The sequence below is a fragment of the Syngnathus scovelli genome, chromosome 2, assembly GCF_024217435.2.
Source record: "Syngnathus scovelli strain Florida chromosome 2, RoL_Ssco_1.2, whole genome shotgun sequence".
In the NCBI taxonomy this organism is placed as follows: Eukaryota; Metazoa; Chordata; class Actinopteri; order Syngnathiformes; family Syngnathidae; genus Syngnathus; species Syngnathus scovelli.
Genome location: NC_090848.1, coordinates 6,064,048 through 6,082,710, shown reverse-complemented (window position 1 = coordinate 6,082,710; position 18,663 = coordinate 6,064,048). Strand labels below are relative to the sequence as shown.

Sequence of the window (18,663 nt, the reverse complement as noted above, 5' to 3'; positions counted from 1 at the left end):
ATGCTGTGTGGTTGCCTTTTTTGGGGAAGCAGCCAATCAATCATTTTGAAGGTAGCAGTCGAATAGAATCTATCCATCCATTCATCAGTGGAAGGACAACAGTGAAAAGAAGCACAATGCCGGAAAATATACACTAGACAGAGGAAGGCAAGATATAAGGAGTGATATTGGGATTGAGCCCAAGTAATAAAATAAATGATTCATATGAACTGCCTTTTTTTTACATACCTGTAGTGTGAAAACTGAATGTTAAAACTTGCATTTCGCCTACACAAACGTTTTCGTACTTTCCATAATAGTATCTATTGCAGTCTCACTCATCTTAATTTCCATTTGCTTACTTTCATCGCCACAGTCAGTCAGGTTGAGCCCTGACACATTTGGAATATGTAAATAAGTCTTTGCTCCAGTTTTGACAAGGATCACATTTTATACTTTGGAATCAGCGTTTCACACAAGCTTTCTCAGTATCCACAAGAACATGAAAAACTTTCAGGCTGAGCCCAAAAGTCAACTGCAACTTAAACACTGGAACATTGTGAAATTACAATTTTGAAGGGTTGTAAATATATTGGGATGTATGCATTTATTTATCTATTTCAAAATGACACCACCAAAACATTTTAACTTTCAGCGAATTTTGGCATGCTAGTGTATAACATTCAAAAAAATAACCGGAAGGATCAACCCTGTTTGAGAATTATATCAATAAGAAGAATGGCAAACTATATGGATCGATGTAATGTCCAAATCCTTACAAGTATTTCCATTCCTGTTAAACTGTGTCCAAATCCTTGCAATATTTCAGTTTCTACTAAACTTATCAGCTGTCTAAGAGCAGATTGCCTCTGTCAGTTTTGGTTATGAAGTGAAATGTTTTTTTTCCCCACAAAGACACTTCACAGTAATAGTTGACCAAAACATTATTTATTCATACAAGCAATGTACCACACACTAGAAAAACATACTTGTCCAGTTAAAAGACATAAGATTTTCTCTGGGAGTACTGATCCATGATCAGCTTGGCCTTTCCCCCCCCCAAACGATGTGAGCGATATAACTGTAGCTTAAAGTTAGAGGTTGAAATGAGAATACATTTATTGTAATATTTGCAATGTCGTCTAAGTTTTTAATATGTGCGAGGGGGTTGCTAATGCTGACCAAAGCTCAGTACTCAGATTTCAAAGCATCTTTGTAAATACTGATAAAGATAAAAATAGTCATTTTGTTATATTAGATTATCTAGATGGCCTAACACTTATAAAGTGTAGTAGAAATACCAGCAGTGTGTGGGTGGGGGGGTTGGGCGGGGCTTTGTGGTCAAAGGTCAGCACAAAAAGTCAACACCTCTGAATTGGACACAAACTTGTTCAGAGGCCTGATCAATATGTAGTAAATTCACAAACTGGAACTCACTAGCAGCCTACTTATATTCAATTTTTATGAAAAAGGAAACATTAGACACATACAGTAACTCATTTCTCTCATCACACACACACACACACGCACACACAAACACCCACGCACACACTGAGTGAAGCTGGTGTGTGTATGTGTTCTACCAAGCCAAAACACAACATTAAAGTTAAGACTGGCTTTCATGTGTGTCCATACTGTATGTATGTCTCCACACGTGTTATCCATTATACATTGTGGTGACTGTTTGAACAACTCCATCCCCAACAATTCAGCCTCATCCATTTTTCAGCACTTCTCTCTCTTTCTTGACCTACATATGTAGGTATTTTACGGCACCTCGGTTGTTGCTGGACGGGCACGAGAGGCATCTTAGGGTCCCGAAAATGGCAGGCCATTAGAAATTCCCTTTATTTTATATTAGGGGACAAACAGTTTGACCAAGTGGAACTGAATGGGTGGACCTCACTACTACGACTACTACCACTTGCACTACTACAAAACATACCAGTTTCGTTCAAGATCCCTTTGTAGTTTTGCAGCTTTTGTGCATCCCTTTAATGTAAACTGCATTGTTTGATAGGTGTCTTTGGGAACAAATACCAATAATTCTAGGAACATTTTGTTACTATTGAGCACTACTATATTTGTAAAGTATCACAAAATGCATGGTGAGCGTCCTACCATTTCCTGTAGTCAGAACCATAGAGAAAAAAAAAAAAACGGCATGCGGCGGCGTGATGTATGAGCTAATAAAAACGGCAATGCTGCGGTGACCTTGTGCACCCTTACTAGAGAAGGCACTATGGGTGCTCTGCCACCTGGTGGGTCAAAATACTGCATCGCCACCCAGATGTCTGTGGTCTACTTAGTCCATTCCTACTCATGTCCCTCCTTCCCCTCGATTCTGAAAAGAAACTATCCTCAATTTCAGAGGCGACATGACAAATCCAGACGCTCCAATGCTCTATGTCAGGAGTGTGACTAGAGGTAGAGGTAGCTGACCCAGTAAACAATGTTGAAGAGCAAGAAAGAAGTCGGGAAGAATACCCGAGAGTAGGAATCCAGTTCACTGATGTTGACGTGGATGCGTCCTTTCTTCCAGCCGCCTTCTTTACATTCTTCATAGCAGCAGAAAAAACTCTTGCAGTCTTTCCCATCCAGGCACTGGTCCAGGCAGTCATCGTCATAGTCCTGCCAGAAGAGAGCATTGCCCGTGGGCATCATGTGTCGACGAGGGAGTCGACCCGTGCTGAAGGACGAATATGTCTGCAGAAGGAGAGAAAAATATGGAGATTTTTTTCAGGAATCTAAGGATTGTGTTGCCACTGTACATGGCAAATTGCAAAAGCAGTAGCGCGCATGCACGCATATACCCACACCTACTGTATGCATGGGACTCGGTACATATCTGCCAATTTCATGCTAGTCTCCTGATATATACAGTAAACCAGTAATAAATACAGTGCTTTTTCGAAATACGAGCCTCTAATAGACTGATTACATGCTTTGACCTGTGAGGATAAACTGAAATATATTTGGTGTATGGTGGAACCGTGGAAGGTGACTCCTCTGCCAGCATTGGTACACAAATTGAAGGGGTAGGTCAGACGCTATAAATTGGTCTGGACCAAGAAGGAAATCTCTTCAAAACATGATGCACTAGAAAACCTGTAAGCAAAGCTGAAGACAAGCAGATGAGGACATGGATTACTGAAATGTCCTGTGGTCTGATGAGAGCCAGGTAAACTCATTTGGTTCTGATGGTGTCTATTGTGTGTGTGTGATGGCTGCCAAGTAAGCAATACAGACAAGTGTTTGTTGCTTTTCAATCAAATATGATGTTGGGGGAGTCATGATCGTGCTGGCGGCACTGGGGCCGTACAGTTCATTGGGGGGCACCATGAATGCCAGCAGGTACTGTGACACATGAAAGCAGAGCAAGGCAGTATTCCAACATAGTAACGACACCAAACACACCTCTCAAATACAAACATACAAAAACACTACTATGTAATTGTGTGTGAGATTAAAAAAAATAGTTTATTCAGTCAACTTTATTGAGCAACAGGTGGCCGGCTCCACTCATTACATTACACAGTACCCACTCGTCATCTCTATTACTACTAATCAACCTGCAATCACTGAGAAAAAGTTCCAGGGAAGGAGGTACGTATATTATCCCTGCCAAGCAACAATTGGGCACTGGGTTCAATATTAATCTGACCGGTAATTTATTTTCAGAAGAGATATTTAACGTATTGGAGCATTAATACCATTTTCACTAAAGCAAGCAACACAATAAACGCTACACTACAATACAGCATTTCACAAGCAACATTGATCAAAACTTTAAATATAATACATTGCACTCAACATAGATGCTTATACAGATGCAGCAGTCTGCCTGTCTGTCCCTGTAAGCTAATTGGTCCAGTCAAAAATATAAAGCTTCATAATGTGCAGTTTTTCCCTTGAAATGTTGTGCCTTAAAAATGAATTTTTAATCATGTCTGACATCGTCCTCCTGAAAGTCAGTCTCGGGTGCAAGTTTTAAGCCCACCCAATCAGAGGGATAAACATAGCTGAACCAATCAGAGGATGGAAAAATGTTGATGTCTCTCTAAGGATTCGAATATGAAAGAGCAGGGTGTGGAATTTAGAATCTGATTGATTTAAAGAAAAGGAAACCAATTTCATCTGTGTGTGTGGTGTGTGTGCGTGTGCATGTGTGCGTGTGTGTGTGCGTGTGCGTGTGTGCGTGTGTGTGTGTGTGCGTGTGGTGGGGAGGGGGAGGAAGACTCAACGCCGGCACTTGGATTTCTCAATGTGATGGGCAAATAATATTTGCATTGGCAACGCATAGCAAAGCTAGAATTTGCTCAATCGAAAGGAAGCTGATCAGCCAACAGACGCTTGAAATGAAGACAGAAGAAATAAATAACTCAATTCAATAAATGATTAGACTTTGTTCAATATTGGAAGCGCCACCGTAACCTACCAGAATCCTGCATGTGCTTTATGGATTTGGAATTGCATGACTGCCTCCACATTCTTTTCTGTCCAGACTATACTCCCAACATTCACACAATAATTACCTGTGTTTCATTATTTTTGCATGGACAATCACAAACCAATAATTAATGTGTCCGATCACCTGCGTACACTAGACCAATATGTGGACTGTCCAACCCGCCTGGCACGCACCCCAGAGAAGTGTGATGGCAACATACCAGACGCCTATTAATCCACCTGCAAGCCTGCTCTGGGGAAATCTGACAATAATGTCATCCACCTACTTCCATGCGACAGCTCCATGCTGAGATGGGAAGAGACAGTGACCAAGGACAGAGTGACCTGGACCGAAGACGGAAGGGAGGAAACATGATGCGAGTTCCAAACTATTGACTGGCTGTTTCTGAACTCATGTGACACCCCTCATGAAATAATTGACACCCTAAAATCCTATTTATTGTTGAATGAAAGTAAAATCACATAAACAAAAACAGTTACAATATTCCCTAATAACAATTTATGGATGTTGAGTGAGATGAAGGAATGCATCCGTGAGGAAAATTGTGTTTTTAAAAATGTCAATGCTGAGTTTGTTAGGGGGGAAAAAAGATGTGAATTATGATCAAATCAGAGGAGAGGAAATAAAAAATGATTAAAAGATAAAGTTTAGTATCAATATTTTTCAGGAAATGCCAAGCAAGCTTGTAAAGGTTTAAATGTGACGACGGGCAGGGAAACAACGACAAAGCGCACGACGTCTCCATTCCTTGCCATTGAGTTAAATGTCTTTTTTAGTGGATATTGTGAGCGTGATGATGTGTGCAGGTCCATTCCTGAGTATGTTCCTATCAGACTCGATGAACCTTAGAAACAATAAGCTCAACTCTTCACCTTGGCCCGATGACCTGAGAGGGAGAGTATTGAAAGAAAATGTTCATGAACTCAAAGGTATTGTCTCGAAGCTATTTCAGTACTTTAAGAATTTCAGGTATGTGGAAAAAGTCAATTATTCACTTCTTTTTCCAAAAAAGCCTGGAGCAACTGAAGTAAAAGATTGGAGACCCATTGCAATTACATCCATTCTGGGGAAATGCTTTGTGAGAGTCATCAGTAGACGAATTACAGCATCTGTTACTAACTGCTTAGATCATCGCTAGTTTCCCTATAAAAGTCAGAGGGGAACTGATGATGCTACTGTCACTCTGTTCAACACCTTGACTAAGCATCTTCTGGGCTGTTTTATTGATTTTACATCTGCTTTCAACAGCATGCAGATTCACACGCTGCTGCTGTTGCTGCGACTCATTGAAATAGGGCTATATGGAGGTCTTAGACATATTGCCAGAAATTTAATTTCTGACCACTGTCAACAGGTACTTGTAACTGACTCTCTCGTTGGTGCTCCACATGGTTACATTTCTCCTTGTACACTAATTAACTCCTGTCTCAATTATTTGGAAGTCACAGAAACAATTAAAGGAGCCCTGACATGGGCTTTGCAGCAATAATAATAACAGCAAACACATTCTTTCACATGGAGTGATGAAAAGGCCCCACCCCGTAACGCAACAACCAAAACGCACACACAGAGGCAGTACAGCAGAGAGCTACAGGTTTCTCAAATATGTTGCTCAAGCTCAACTTTGTGTGACTTGCTCAGTCGAAAACAAAAGTCGTTATTAGCCGTGAGCTTCGACACCCCCGACCAAATGGCAACAGCAGCTTGACAAGTAGACGTGTGCTGCTGCCACTGAATCAATGGTGACAGGTGCAGCAGCCTTGAGAACTCCCACGCATTGAGCTTCTAGCGCTCGTTGGGTGACGGCAAGAAAGGTTCTCAAGTGGCACACTTTTGCTCATAATGACATGCACCTTTGAAGACATGGTGAGCTCGCTAGCATGGTGCACTTTATATACGTACAAAGAGACAGCCTCAGTCAGCACTCAATAGAGTTTCTGAGTGGCGATGTTTCACACCAATGTGATTTTTGTGACTCAATGAATCACAGTCACATCTGGAATGTTTGATCAAATGAACATGAATACATAATAAAGCACTTGACCCCTTTTGATCAGACAGATGGGTCCAATTCCTCAGCGCAGGCTCCACTAGTGAAGTCAGAACTCCTTGGAGCATCGTTGGTCTTCATTAAATGGCTCACACTATATTTCCAAAGTGGATTTGTTGTTTTGAATACATTATGAACCTAAAGACGAACCGTGGCGTCTGACCGGAATGAAGACGTAAGTGGCTTACCAGTTTTTGCATTTTTGCTGGAGGTCTGCGCGGACCAGAGCAGTAGTTGAGCATGGCGTACTCGATCATGGCAGCAAAGACGAACAGGAAGCAGACAGTGACAAACAGGTCCATTGCCGTCACATAGGAGACTCGAGGCAGGGAATTGCGGGCCACTGTGCTCAATGTGGTCATGGTCAGCACCGTGGTGATGCCTGAAAAGGTCAAAGCATGGGTGAGGGATGCTAACACGAAAGCTTTGTGACTTCAGGTTGTGATCACAGTAGTTGTACAATTAATTACACTTTTGAAGGATATTAACCCCCAGTCCCCAATATTTGGACTAGTTTCCAAATCACACAACCGTTAAGGCATTCAAAGACACACTAAATCAGAGCACTTATTAACTGAGATCAAACAACGTCATTGTGCTGCTGCTATCAGCCCTGAGGAGATTATTTGCAAGGTTTCTCAAGTTAAATACATTTGTGCACTTTTAAAGTGTTCACTTTAGTACACATTTACAATAATCCTGTCATCACAACATCGATATTGCTGGCATGGAAGGACAGCTTTGAAGTGTTTTCATGATTTTTTCTTTTTTAATGAATCCTGCCGTTATTAGAAAGATTGCTAAAAAGGGCTCTGTGAGACCTTAAGTAAAATAAATTCTGTCAATGAATGGTGCAAACGAAAGGCAGGAAAATGGCAGTGTTGCACATAGTCATACATGCACAAATCACCGTCTCTGGCTTTTCATTCTCATCTTTTCTCTTCTTTCCTCAGCCTTTTTCATTCTCATCTCCGTCTCTACATGTCTTTCATGGTGCTGTTTTCACCCAGCGTTTCCATAGAGACGAGTTGCTCCCTTCTATTTTGAGCTACCGACTGGTCGAGTGATCGTCTTAGATTTTCTCCCCTCGCTCATTACATTTAAGGTAAATGAAGAACTCTTCCTCAAATCTAAGTGCATGCGAGGGGTGTTTGGCACGATGTTGCTTCTGGCCATCAAATTAAATCCACTAATCTTATTTTCACAGGTTCATTCACTCTTTGGAACTTGTCTCTCAGTGATGCCATGGCAACAAAGGTGATACCTTGTCTATTGACTACCGAAAAGAACGTGTGGTGTGACAAAATAGGCAACGGAGTGACAGAACACACACATCACTCCGGAAGTATTGGAACAGTGAGGCAAATTCCTTTTTTTTTTTTTCTTTTTCTCCAGACTAAAAATATTTAACAGTTTGACACCTTGAGATGAATATGAGACAAGAGAATGTTTCAGCTGTTATTTCCAAGTACTTATAAATGAATCTGATACAGTTTTTAAATAATCAGTTGTAGCAAAACACCAAGATAGCAAAAGTATTAACAGATCAATCTAAGAGAAATGGTAGTAACTTTAATTTACACTAAATCACTGCATATTCATGGTTTAGTATTCTCAAATCATTTTTTTTAAAAAGCAATTATACATTATTGACTTAAAGAATCTTATATTGCCATTTCTGTTGTACTCGGGCTAAATCAATAAATTATTTTGGCACCCACTTGTCGCATCTTGGTGCCAGGGAGCTATGTTGAATGGAGTGGAGGAATTTAATTTATACGTATATAAAGGTAGTTGCCACAATCCTATGGCAAGTATAGGCAACTCTAAGCCTTTTTGGAGTAGATGTCGATTGCAAGCTGATTTTTGCTGTTTTTGTGGCAGGGCTTTGTTTCCATCTCCCACAAATGGCAGTGGAGCACCGGTTACAAAACATTTGCTTGCAATCTTTGCTAGAGAGTTTTATATCGTTATCTCCCAACTTGATTGGTTGTATTTTTCTTTGAAATGGTAGACTTAAGACTTCTGTGTTCATTTTAGTGCTGTCATTGCCAGTGAAGAATTAGTTTAAGTGAAAAATAGGTCAGGTCAAACACAAGGTGTTGTCTTCAAATCATGTCATCAGATATAAAAAACACTGATGTCATGATCACAACAGTTTGACTTTGGAACCGATTTATTTCCTCTGTTTTTTCACATTTCAAACATAGAGGATATCACTGCTCAATTCACTTCAATTTCACTCCATTTTTGTGTTCTACATAGAAACTCTTCTTAAAAATACTGACAATTTCACACACATAAAATGCTGCTCCTCATTGCTGGCCTCGTTTTCGCTAATGGTGTTTATAACATGCAACTGGGCAGTTTTGGCAAGCGTAGTTTAATCTGATTAAAGGTGATTTAAAGCCACATCTGCTATGCATTCAGTCTGGCATTATTTCCACTGACCCTGCCATGATCATTCACTTCTTTAAGGCAGTTTACTGGGCTATACATTCATTTGTTGACTCTAGAAAAGTAGGTTGTTTTTTTTTGCTGTGAAACACGTGATCACCTGTGTTTGAAAAAAAAAAAAAAAAACTTGCAGTCCAGTTTGAAGGGCCGATACCGCCAACGTTTATCTCTGCCATCTCTTCCCTAGAGGAGCGCTGTCAGCTTTTTTTTGACATGTTGCCTCTGAAAAGCATTTGTGTGAATGATGGCCCTTCTTGGGAAACCTTAGATAGATTATCTGATGAAAGCTGTGCTGGAACTTTATCTTGTGTCAGATTTAATTTTATCGATCAATGCTTTTTTAAATGTTGAGCCTTTTTTCCTCTACATCTGCACCGTATCATCTGAACAGTATCACTTTCTTCTGGTGGGTTCGTCACCATGGGGGTGTACCGATATTATTTATGTTTTCAATGAATGCATCCAGTACATCGAGAATCAGCAGGAGAACAATCCCGCTCACATTGCAGTGGTCAGCCAATCAAAATGCTTGCTTAATGGCCGCAAGGTCGCTGGGCATCACCATGGAGGTGGGAATTTTTTTTCCCCAGGGGGACCAGGCTGTCGGCGCAATTGTCAGTCACAGTTCCCGTGCACAGCTGAGAGCAATGTGTGTGTAGCCTACATTGTGTGTGGCTGCGTGATTTAAAACTCACAAATGTATTTGTAGCACGTACGCTAGCAAATTAAATTAAGGACAACAGAGACTCAATTGGAGCACAGCTTATTTACATAGTGAATATAAGACCGTTGTTTCAGACCAACAACAATAGCTTGAAAAACTGCCTCCTGCTCATTGCCAACCCAGATCATGTCAAATCTATCTAAATTAGACAGGATAAACCAGAAAGGATATCAAAGATAAGAGACATATTTTAAAATATACGATACATATTGCATGGCACCTTAAACATCAATATGTGTTTATGTCTCACAGTAGCGAAACTAGTTGTAGTTCTTGGACTATTTCATTTAACTCTACAGTTCCTTAATTTCCTCATTTTTACTAGAGTCACGAGCTGTGTGATTTCCCATCATAGGCCCTATACCTCTAAACTCCATCTGAGCTGCACAGATTGAGCTCTAACAAGAATCAACCCCAGCTCGCCTCTCCTACTCCCAACCTGCTGCTCCCCAAATGTCCTGCCTGGATGAGGAGTGGCTGAGTGACAGCTCTTTGCAAATGCCACCTGGCGGCACTACCATTTTAAGCGCTGCTGCTCAGGATGGGATTTTGTAGCATTGCCTTCCTCATTTGAGTGTTGGCCTCCTCCTTCTTACTGACACTTTGGGTCCCACTTTGTTTGGCATCCTTGTTTTATGTCTGCCTTTTCTTCCTCTTATCTCCCCTCTTCTTGCCCTCTGGCCTCGAGATCAGCTCTCAGACATCACTTGAAAATGGAGGCGGTGAACCAGAGAAGGCAGGGTAAATGACTTTGTGTCGCTGAGTTGAATGGGGGTGTTTATCAGGGGTGGGACACTCGCTTCCTGGTGCTGCCTGTTTGTTGTGTTCGCTGGAAGTGATCACAAGCCTTTCTCAGAAAGTGGCCATGTATCACAACACCGCCTGTACGCTGGGAGCATTTGCTGCCTTTCAATGCGCCTGAAAGACGGGTTGACTGAAGCTATTATGTTCACGCATACCCAGGTAGTACATTTGCAGCACAAAATGTCCGCCACGCATAAGGTTTAAACACCTTATGACATTTTCGTACATTTTTAAGTAAATAAAAATGTCCACAAATAAAGGAAACACAGTTAGGTCTGACTTTCTCAAAGCTTTTTTTAAATTTTTTTTTTAGTTTTTATTTTGTAAATGGTAAATTATAAAATATTTTTAAAAATAAATTATATAAATATTGTGCTTTTCTACTCAAAGCGCTTCACTTTGGTTCTTCATTTTTTTCCATTGACAACATACCATCAGGAGAAACCCGGGGTTTAGGGTTTTATTCAGACACACATGTAGACATGGGCGCAATGGCTGTGAATCAATCCATCAACATCTGAGTTGGTAAACAAGTCTACCACTGAAACACGGCGTCCTCACAAAAGGAATGTTTGCTTACCGACAGGTCAAAACTCATCAAAAATTCATTTAGAAATACCCGCGTGTGGGGGGCCTGAGAGGCAGGCACACAAAGGTCAACATTTTGACGTTTATAGCTCAAGTGATTTGCCATCTTGCCTTGCGTTATGGGCGGTAGTAGCTCAGCAAAACACAAAACGTTTTGTATTATGACACTACAGTTTGAGGTGAAAAGAAAAAAACAATCATAACAGGGATGCCTCATGGAATGCGCTAACAGCAGACAGTGCATGACGTGATTTTTTTTCTTTTAATCTCTTAATACTGTCTTTATTGTTGTAGGGAAGTTTTAACAGAATTTCTGTGACAGCGCTTGATTAGGGCCACTGGGAACTCAGTGGACTAAAGATTTTTTGCCAAATGATTACTCTGGTTCCAAGAACTTTACACTTACCGGTATGATTACTGCACATGCCATCAATCTAATTGATTAAATGAAATGGAAAATGCGCCACAGTAAATCTAATTATGATAACTGAAGCACGTGGCATCAAGATTACTTGATTCAGTTTGACATTTTTTGGTGTATTTGGAGTGCAATGACTAACGATTTTTCGTACTTGACTTTTACATTTTATATGCTCATATATCCGTTAATCCCTCCTCACCAATATTGATTTATTGAAGGAATACAGTATTTATAATATACACAGATTCACAATATAATGGTCTGGATTTGTAATTGTAGTGTTCATCTTTTTTCAGTGACTTGTTAGAATACAACTTGTGTTATCCCTTTGGTATTTGTGAACATATTGTGGATATGCACAAACATGCAGGCATAATGAAGTCACTTACCACAATAAGACTTCCAGGCAGAACTCATCATCCAAAAGACAGCAACAAACAAAGTGTCAACATGCAGGACACTTAATCATGCAAGTAAAAGAAATTATTAATGCTTGTGGAAAAGCAAGTGTCACTGATGGGTAGCAAGTTTTAAAAACAAAAAATGTTATTCATAATGCCCAGTTGCACCAAATGTGCAGCTTACCCAAGGCTGTCCTCGCCGGTGTGGCATCACTCTTGATCCAGAAGGAGACCCAGGACAGGACCACAGTCAGGATACACGGGATGTAAGTCTGAATGGTGAAGTAGCCCATCCTTCTGCTGAGGTCAAAGTATACTGTCATCAACACATAGTCTCCTGTTGGAAGGAAATTAGAAGACATTTGTCACTTGAAAATGATGTCTATAGTTGTGATAAACCACATCATGACAATGTATACTAGATGATTAAAGTGACAGTATCAATGGGACATTTTGCATTTTTTTTTTCCTGACTCAGCTCCACCCCTCTTCGTCATGGTAATGAAAAGTCGTAGTTCTGATTGATGTTACAATACAGATGGAGCGGGGGGCTCATTTGCACAAGATAGGACTGTCTGCTACAAACAGTTTGGAGTTTTACCAGCATGTACAAAAACAAGCACAGTCATTGTTTACATAAAAGAGTCGAAAAGTTGGTCAACTAAACAGGCACACCCAAGATTGCATCCACCAAACATTTCTGCAGTTAATTTTGATTGATTTAGCTGGCGCAATGTGATTTATCAAAGGGCTGATTTTGAGTCTTTAAATAGTTCCTCTGAATGGGACCCACCATACAAGTACGTAGGTGTAGGCATGATGAGAGGCGTCCGGGGTCTTCTCCAACATAAAGTTACGACATATGTTCAGCAATGCCATTTTAAAGCTTCTGAATGATCTAAAAGCTAATTTGGAGCTAGTCACAGGAAGGAATCATGTCACGTGTCCCATGACAAAACTTCTTTTATAATTTACTTTTCCTTGGGTCTGGATCACTTCAGTCCACTGTGACAATTGTCTGCTGCAAGCCTTGCCTTGAGCAGTATTTCAGGTGTGCTGCCCCAAGTTCTAAAAGTAATGCAATGTTAGTTGGGGACTTGGGATGAGTTACTACCTGGTAAACACCACCCCTAAACTGCCTTTATTTTTATCTGTCAGTTGATGAAAGCTTAAGCACCTTGAAGTTTTAAACTGCCTGAAGTATTCCGGAATGAAAGATTTATGTCTCAAGGTAATATGAAACAACTAAGATTACTTTTCTAACTATAAATTTTGTTTCATCCTAATGCACAAGACTATTTATTTGTCATCCAAACTGCAACATCCTGAAGCTTTGTCAACATGCTGGACTTAAAGGGCAGTGACTCTCGCCACTCTACTCACTAAACCCAACAGGAGAAGGAACAAAGAGCAAGATGTGAAATGGAACAGGACGAAAAAAATAAAAAGAAACACAATATAAGTTAAGTAACATATGTGTTACTGTAAAAGGTGCACGTTTTCAGTTAATGACAAATCTAACGAGTTACTTTGCCAGTCAACTAATAAGACTAGTTACTATGCAGAAGATAATTACTTCTACTTGAATGTGAAATTAGTAGAGTATATCTCAAAGAGCAGCATCTTTCACCATCAACTGCAGTTGCAATTAACTGAAGCTTTGAGAAAGAATTGATTAAAAAAAAAAAAAAAAAATCAAATTTTTATGTGAGGTAGTGATGTCACGAATGTGTCGTGTCATGTTTTCACGAATCATCACGTGTCCATACCAGACTTCATAAACTGAGGGAAATTTGCATTTTCAAGCTAGAAATATAGTCATTATTATGAGGTTGTGTTAGCTGAAAACAACAAGGTCTGCTGTCAACAGTAAGTTAAAAAAACATGGATTCCAGTACAGTATGCATTTAAGCTTAAAAGAGAAAGTCCCACCAGAGTCTGAGACTGCAGGAGGTCTCCAGATTTGTTATATTTATGAACAATGTACTTTATAAATGTTGCAGCTTTACCACATTAATAGTTAATTGTGACAAGTAAAGAAAGTTGGCCTGTATTAGATATTTTATTCAAAAATGTATATTTATGTGAGGTGAAGTCTAAGGCTACGTTCACACCACATGTCTTAATGCCTAATTTGTCATTTTTTAGTGTGATCGAATTTTTTTTTTTTTTTTTTGGTGTGTGTGTAAGTGTTCACATTCCATGTTAATTGTAACTTCAGTTTTTCTGATGTGTGAACATATGCACCCCTAAGGTGACCGCATGCACAGAAGAAAGAGACGTCACGTGCAACGTAGTGTTTGTGGAAGTACTAAATGTGGTCCATTGAGCAGGCGCCACAGGCGTATCTCTCAGATATTTCATAGCCACAGAGGAGCAATTGGTGAATTGGTGAGGTGGAAATACAGATTTTGGGGGAATGAGGTGAGGATTTTCAATCCATTTCATGCATTGCCGTGCCAAATTAAAAAAAAAAAAAAACGTCTATGTCACTGAATTACTACTATGAATACAAATGTCTACTTAATGCTTCGTGTTCAAGCCGGAAGTTATTGAATAAAAATTTTCAGATCCACGGCCTATCAAAAGTCAATCTTCCTTCTTTTCGCTCTGTTGAGCCGTTCAGATTGTCAAAAAAAATCTGACTGGTCACATATGGGCAAAATAATCTGAATTGAGCTGCAGTATGCATTTAGTCTAAATCTTTCTTTTTTAACAAACTTACCTCTTAGCGTGTATTAAACGCTGTTCTCCTGTCACTTATAAACCCGCCAAGTACAGCATTCGCAAAAGGTGAAGCACGAAGTGGCGAGGGATCACTATATCTCCAAAGGACAATGAGTGAGTGTGTTGTAAAAATACAGCGAGAGCCCAGGCAGCCGTAAGGATGACAGCGCTCATCTGTCATCATTTAGTTACCCCCACCAATGAGGTCATGTGTACATTGGGGCTGAGTTGCCTGTTTGTGTGCAAACTGTAGTTTTCACCAAGAATATTTACTATTACATTTTGTTTTTCAAAATGAAAAAGAGAAGGATTGTTTATTTCTTTTTCGTAGGAAAAAAAATCTAAGAAGCCGTAATGTCTGAGTTCTATCGTGATGTGATTTAACGTTAACCTTTAAAGGGGCCATTCAACATGTCCTGACACTTATACTGTGCTCCTGTCAAATTACACAGGCTCTACTTGTGATATGTTGCACTTCTATACGATGTTTTTACTCTTTTATCCCACGGAATCAGAATCAAGCATTTGGATTAAATATTACTCCGCTTTATGCTCTTACTTGTTCATTTACTGATTTTTCAGTTGACACTGGTGACAAAAGAGAGTATTCATAAAGGAAGCTCTTGGAAAGTGAAAGTAGGATCAGTGTGGTTCATCAGCAAGCAAAAAAGGGGTTTACAATAACCTTGTCATGTTGTGGACCCGATCCCCCTCATTTATAGTGCTCAGCATAATCAGCTTTTAAAACCACCATTACAAATGAATTGGGCACCGGCCTACGTGAAGCTAGTCGAGGGTGTAATTAGTAGCACCTATTGGAGTGACAACATTACAACTGCCGCCCCCAAACAATAAGCAGTAACAACATCATCACAAAGTGAAAAGAACTGAATAATTTAACTTTACGGTTCATCTTTATTATTGGTGATTAATATCCCTTTTTCCTTTTCAGGCTTGAAGCCACGACACCAGTCTCCATCACATAGGGCAAAGCAACTGCCATGAAGCCATAGATGAGGTTCAGATGTATGAAATGGGGTCAGCACGCTTTTGCTTCTTTTATACCTGCAGTCGTGGTCAGTACATCAGTGGTGTTTCTGAGCCCCATGAAGTCAAACTGGTAGAGTCTCCAGTATTTCTGGTCCGATGTCTCCACTGAGTTTCTTCGCCACTTGTATATAATTTCATCTCGTGGGTAGCCATCTAGAAACAACACATATGCTCTTTTAGATTGCTGGAAGGAGGACACCGGAGAGAGAGAGAGAGAGAGAGAGAGAGAGAGAGAGAGAGAGAGAGAGAGAGAGAGAGAGAGAGAGAGAGAGAGAGAGAGTCGGTGGCCCAGATAGCCTTGAATGTTCTAATATTATAATGTTCGACTAGCCAGGACACCACTTGTGTTCATGCTAGAGCTGATGTTAACGTTAGTGTGATCATATGACATGCGTTTAAAATAACAATGACTAAAATGATCAGGAAGTCAGTGTTACATTTCTACATCCAATTAATTTTTGTATCGCTTGACCACTTTAAGTACAAGAGTGAGTTGAGGCAGGGTATTCCCTGGTTTGGTCAATCAGACGACATAAGGCTGAACAAGTATTTGCACTCACAAAAGAAAATTTAGAAACCTTAATTAACCAAATGTGAATGTTTTTGAGATGTGAGAGGATGTTCAAAGAGAGAAAACTCGCACAAGCAAGGAATATATAAAGACCAAACAGGAGCGTCGACCCAAAATTCAAACCCACCCTTACCTCTCCAATTCATGTAACAACTTAGTTGGGACTGCACCAGCCTGAGTTGGTGTGGAAAATCCAACTACTTAAGCTCCAAGTCGGAGGCACGCCTAATGCACGCCACAGAAATATATAAAAATAAATCTGCATCTGACAGGAAGGCTGAGCTTGGGTCAGTGAGATGTAACGTGGGGAAATGAATGACAGCAATAATGAGCTAGAGGAGAGTGAGTCCTTGTTGTACGCTCATTAAGACAATGGCCTTCCATTAGATACAATACAATACATCTTTATTTATATGGCGCTTTCACAAAGGCTTTTGACATAACCAAGCACTTTACAAAAACATAAAATATCTTTACCATGGAAAATAGCACATAAAACATTGGCAACAATACAAACAAAGCTATCCCTCCCTTGAGGGGAGGAGAGATTCAAAGTGGATCAAAGGCATCTGCTTTCGCTAGGTTTTCAAGATAAACAATTATCTGTTGTCCATTGACAAATAGAGAGACTAAGAGAGTATGGTTCAGGTCTCCTGTCACATATTGTAGATTGGCTTCGATTTCAAATCATTTCGAGGCACTCCGCGTTGCTCCTATGTCTTTATCCTCAGCTCCAACCAGCCACCTTTCAGCCACAGCATTGCAGACCTTCCAACATATTCCCCCGAACAAAACAGGGACGTGAATAATGCAGCCCCATGGCCATCAAATGGCAACAGTCAATTAGTGCAAACATTCCTTCCATCAAAATCAGTGCTACCACACGCATGCTGCTGAGAAGGCGCTACCATCATGCATAGAAATTGATCCATCGAGGGAATGTCACGGCCAAAATGCAGGAACAGTCCACACATTACACCAAAAAAAAATAAAAATAAAATCACACCTGACAAAAAAAACTACTCAGGACAAAAAAAACCCCCAAAAAAAAAAACAGAAAACAACAGAGCTCTGTCAGAGCTCTTGAAGACGCCACTACAGCACCATTTTAGTAAAAAAAAAAAAAAAAAAAAAATAGTTTTCCTTTGCTCTAATCCACCAATCTATACCATCCATAGTCATCCATCTATTTATCCATCCACATGTGAAAGTAAATTCAGCTGCGAATCACAGCAGCTCTGCTTGCCACTCTTCATTTAAAGACCCAAATTGCGAAATACGTAATCATCACATCGTACAATCTAAAATGTTTTCAGATGGAGGGGCAGTTGTCTGCCTACCTTGTAAATATATAAAGAAATATATGTAGACCTGCTGGCATGCAAAGTACATAAAATGTCAGCTTCACCGAAAGAAATGACTACAGTTGTGTTGGAAATGTTCATTATCCCATTCCCCGCTGCTAAAAGATAGGCGGAGTAGTACTGAAAGGTGACACAATGACACATGATCTCTTACCTGCAGGCAAATTAGCTTCTGACCCTCAATCAATGTGCGCTTGGTTGTCATATTGTACAGTACCTAAAGCGAATGAGAGTATATGTGGGCAGTATATAATTGACACAAGAGGACCTCTTCAGTGTGACCGCTGCCATGTCTGTGATTTGGGGACCTGTATAGATATACCTAATCATCACATCGATCACTTGTAATCATTGTTAAAAAACAAAAAAACAAAAAAAAACAATATAGCATGTATGCATGCGTGTGTCAAGGTGTTTATGGTTACTTCTCTAGAAACAGAGGCTCTGTTGGTCTATGAAAAAAAAAGTGACAGAGCGAGCAGCTTCTCCAAATGCAATTTCCGTTGTTCTTTAATTACAAGGGAGATCACACGCTGATTTAAAAATCCAGTATTAAGCACAGTTATGAGTTTTCTGTGAAGGAAAGATATAAAACAGAGTCTGGTAGTGATTGGAAAAAAAAATCCAATGGAAAATGAGTCAGTCATCTATTCATTTGAACTGCAAACATTTAATTTATGCCTTGATATTAATAACTATGTTTCCGATTTCTTTTACAGTAGATTTGTTCAAGGTCAGGGTTCTTAATTCATATTAATTTGTCATTTTTGCATGGAAACACCTGCTGCTTGAATTCAGATACACACAGCACAGCTGGTGTTGCCTCAAATGGTTACCTGAAATTAATTTAATCATATTTGATTCAGCGGGGAGCAACCACATCCTAAACCACACATCTAAATAAACAGTTGTGCGAGGGAGACTCCAGCATCAAGCACATTACTAGTCGGTTATGGATTTGGAGATAGTGCAGCTGCTCTCCTCATTTTGGCTTGCAAAATCATCATCTGCATCTTTTGATCTCTCTTATGACTGTTGCAAGCCACTGGGAGGCAG

The 18,663-nt window shown here is 40.0% G+C and overlaps 1 protein-coding gene across 2 annotated transcripts in view; it reads right to left on the bottom strand.

Moving 5' to 3' along the window:
- Positions 1-911: 911 nt before the first annotated feature.
- LOC125988655 (gamma-aminobutyric acid receptor subunit gamma-3) overlaps positions 912-18,663 on the bottom strand; it is a 48,236-nt gene continuing 30,484 nt past the window's right edge. For both annotated transcript variants that reach the window (XM_049754108.2, XM_049754110.2), the window contains exons 7-10: positions 15,688-15,825; positions 12,080-12,232; positions 6,689-6,882; positions 912-2,685 (exon numbers count right to left, since the gene is read on the bottom strand). In XM_049754108.2, the coding sequence (XP_049610065.1) occupies positions 2,401-2,685; positions 6,689-6,882; positions 12,080-12,232; positions 15,688-15,825 (770 nt within the window). In that variant the 3' untranslated portion in view covers positions 912-2,400. The remainder of the gene's footprint in view (positions 2,686-6,688; positions 6,883-12,079; positions 12,233-15,687; positions 15,826-18,663) is intronic.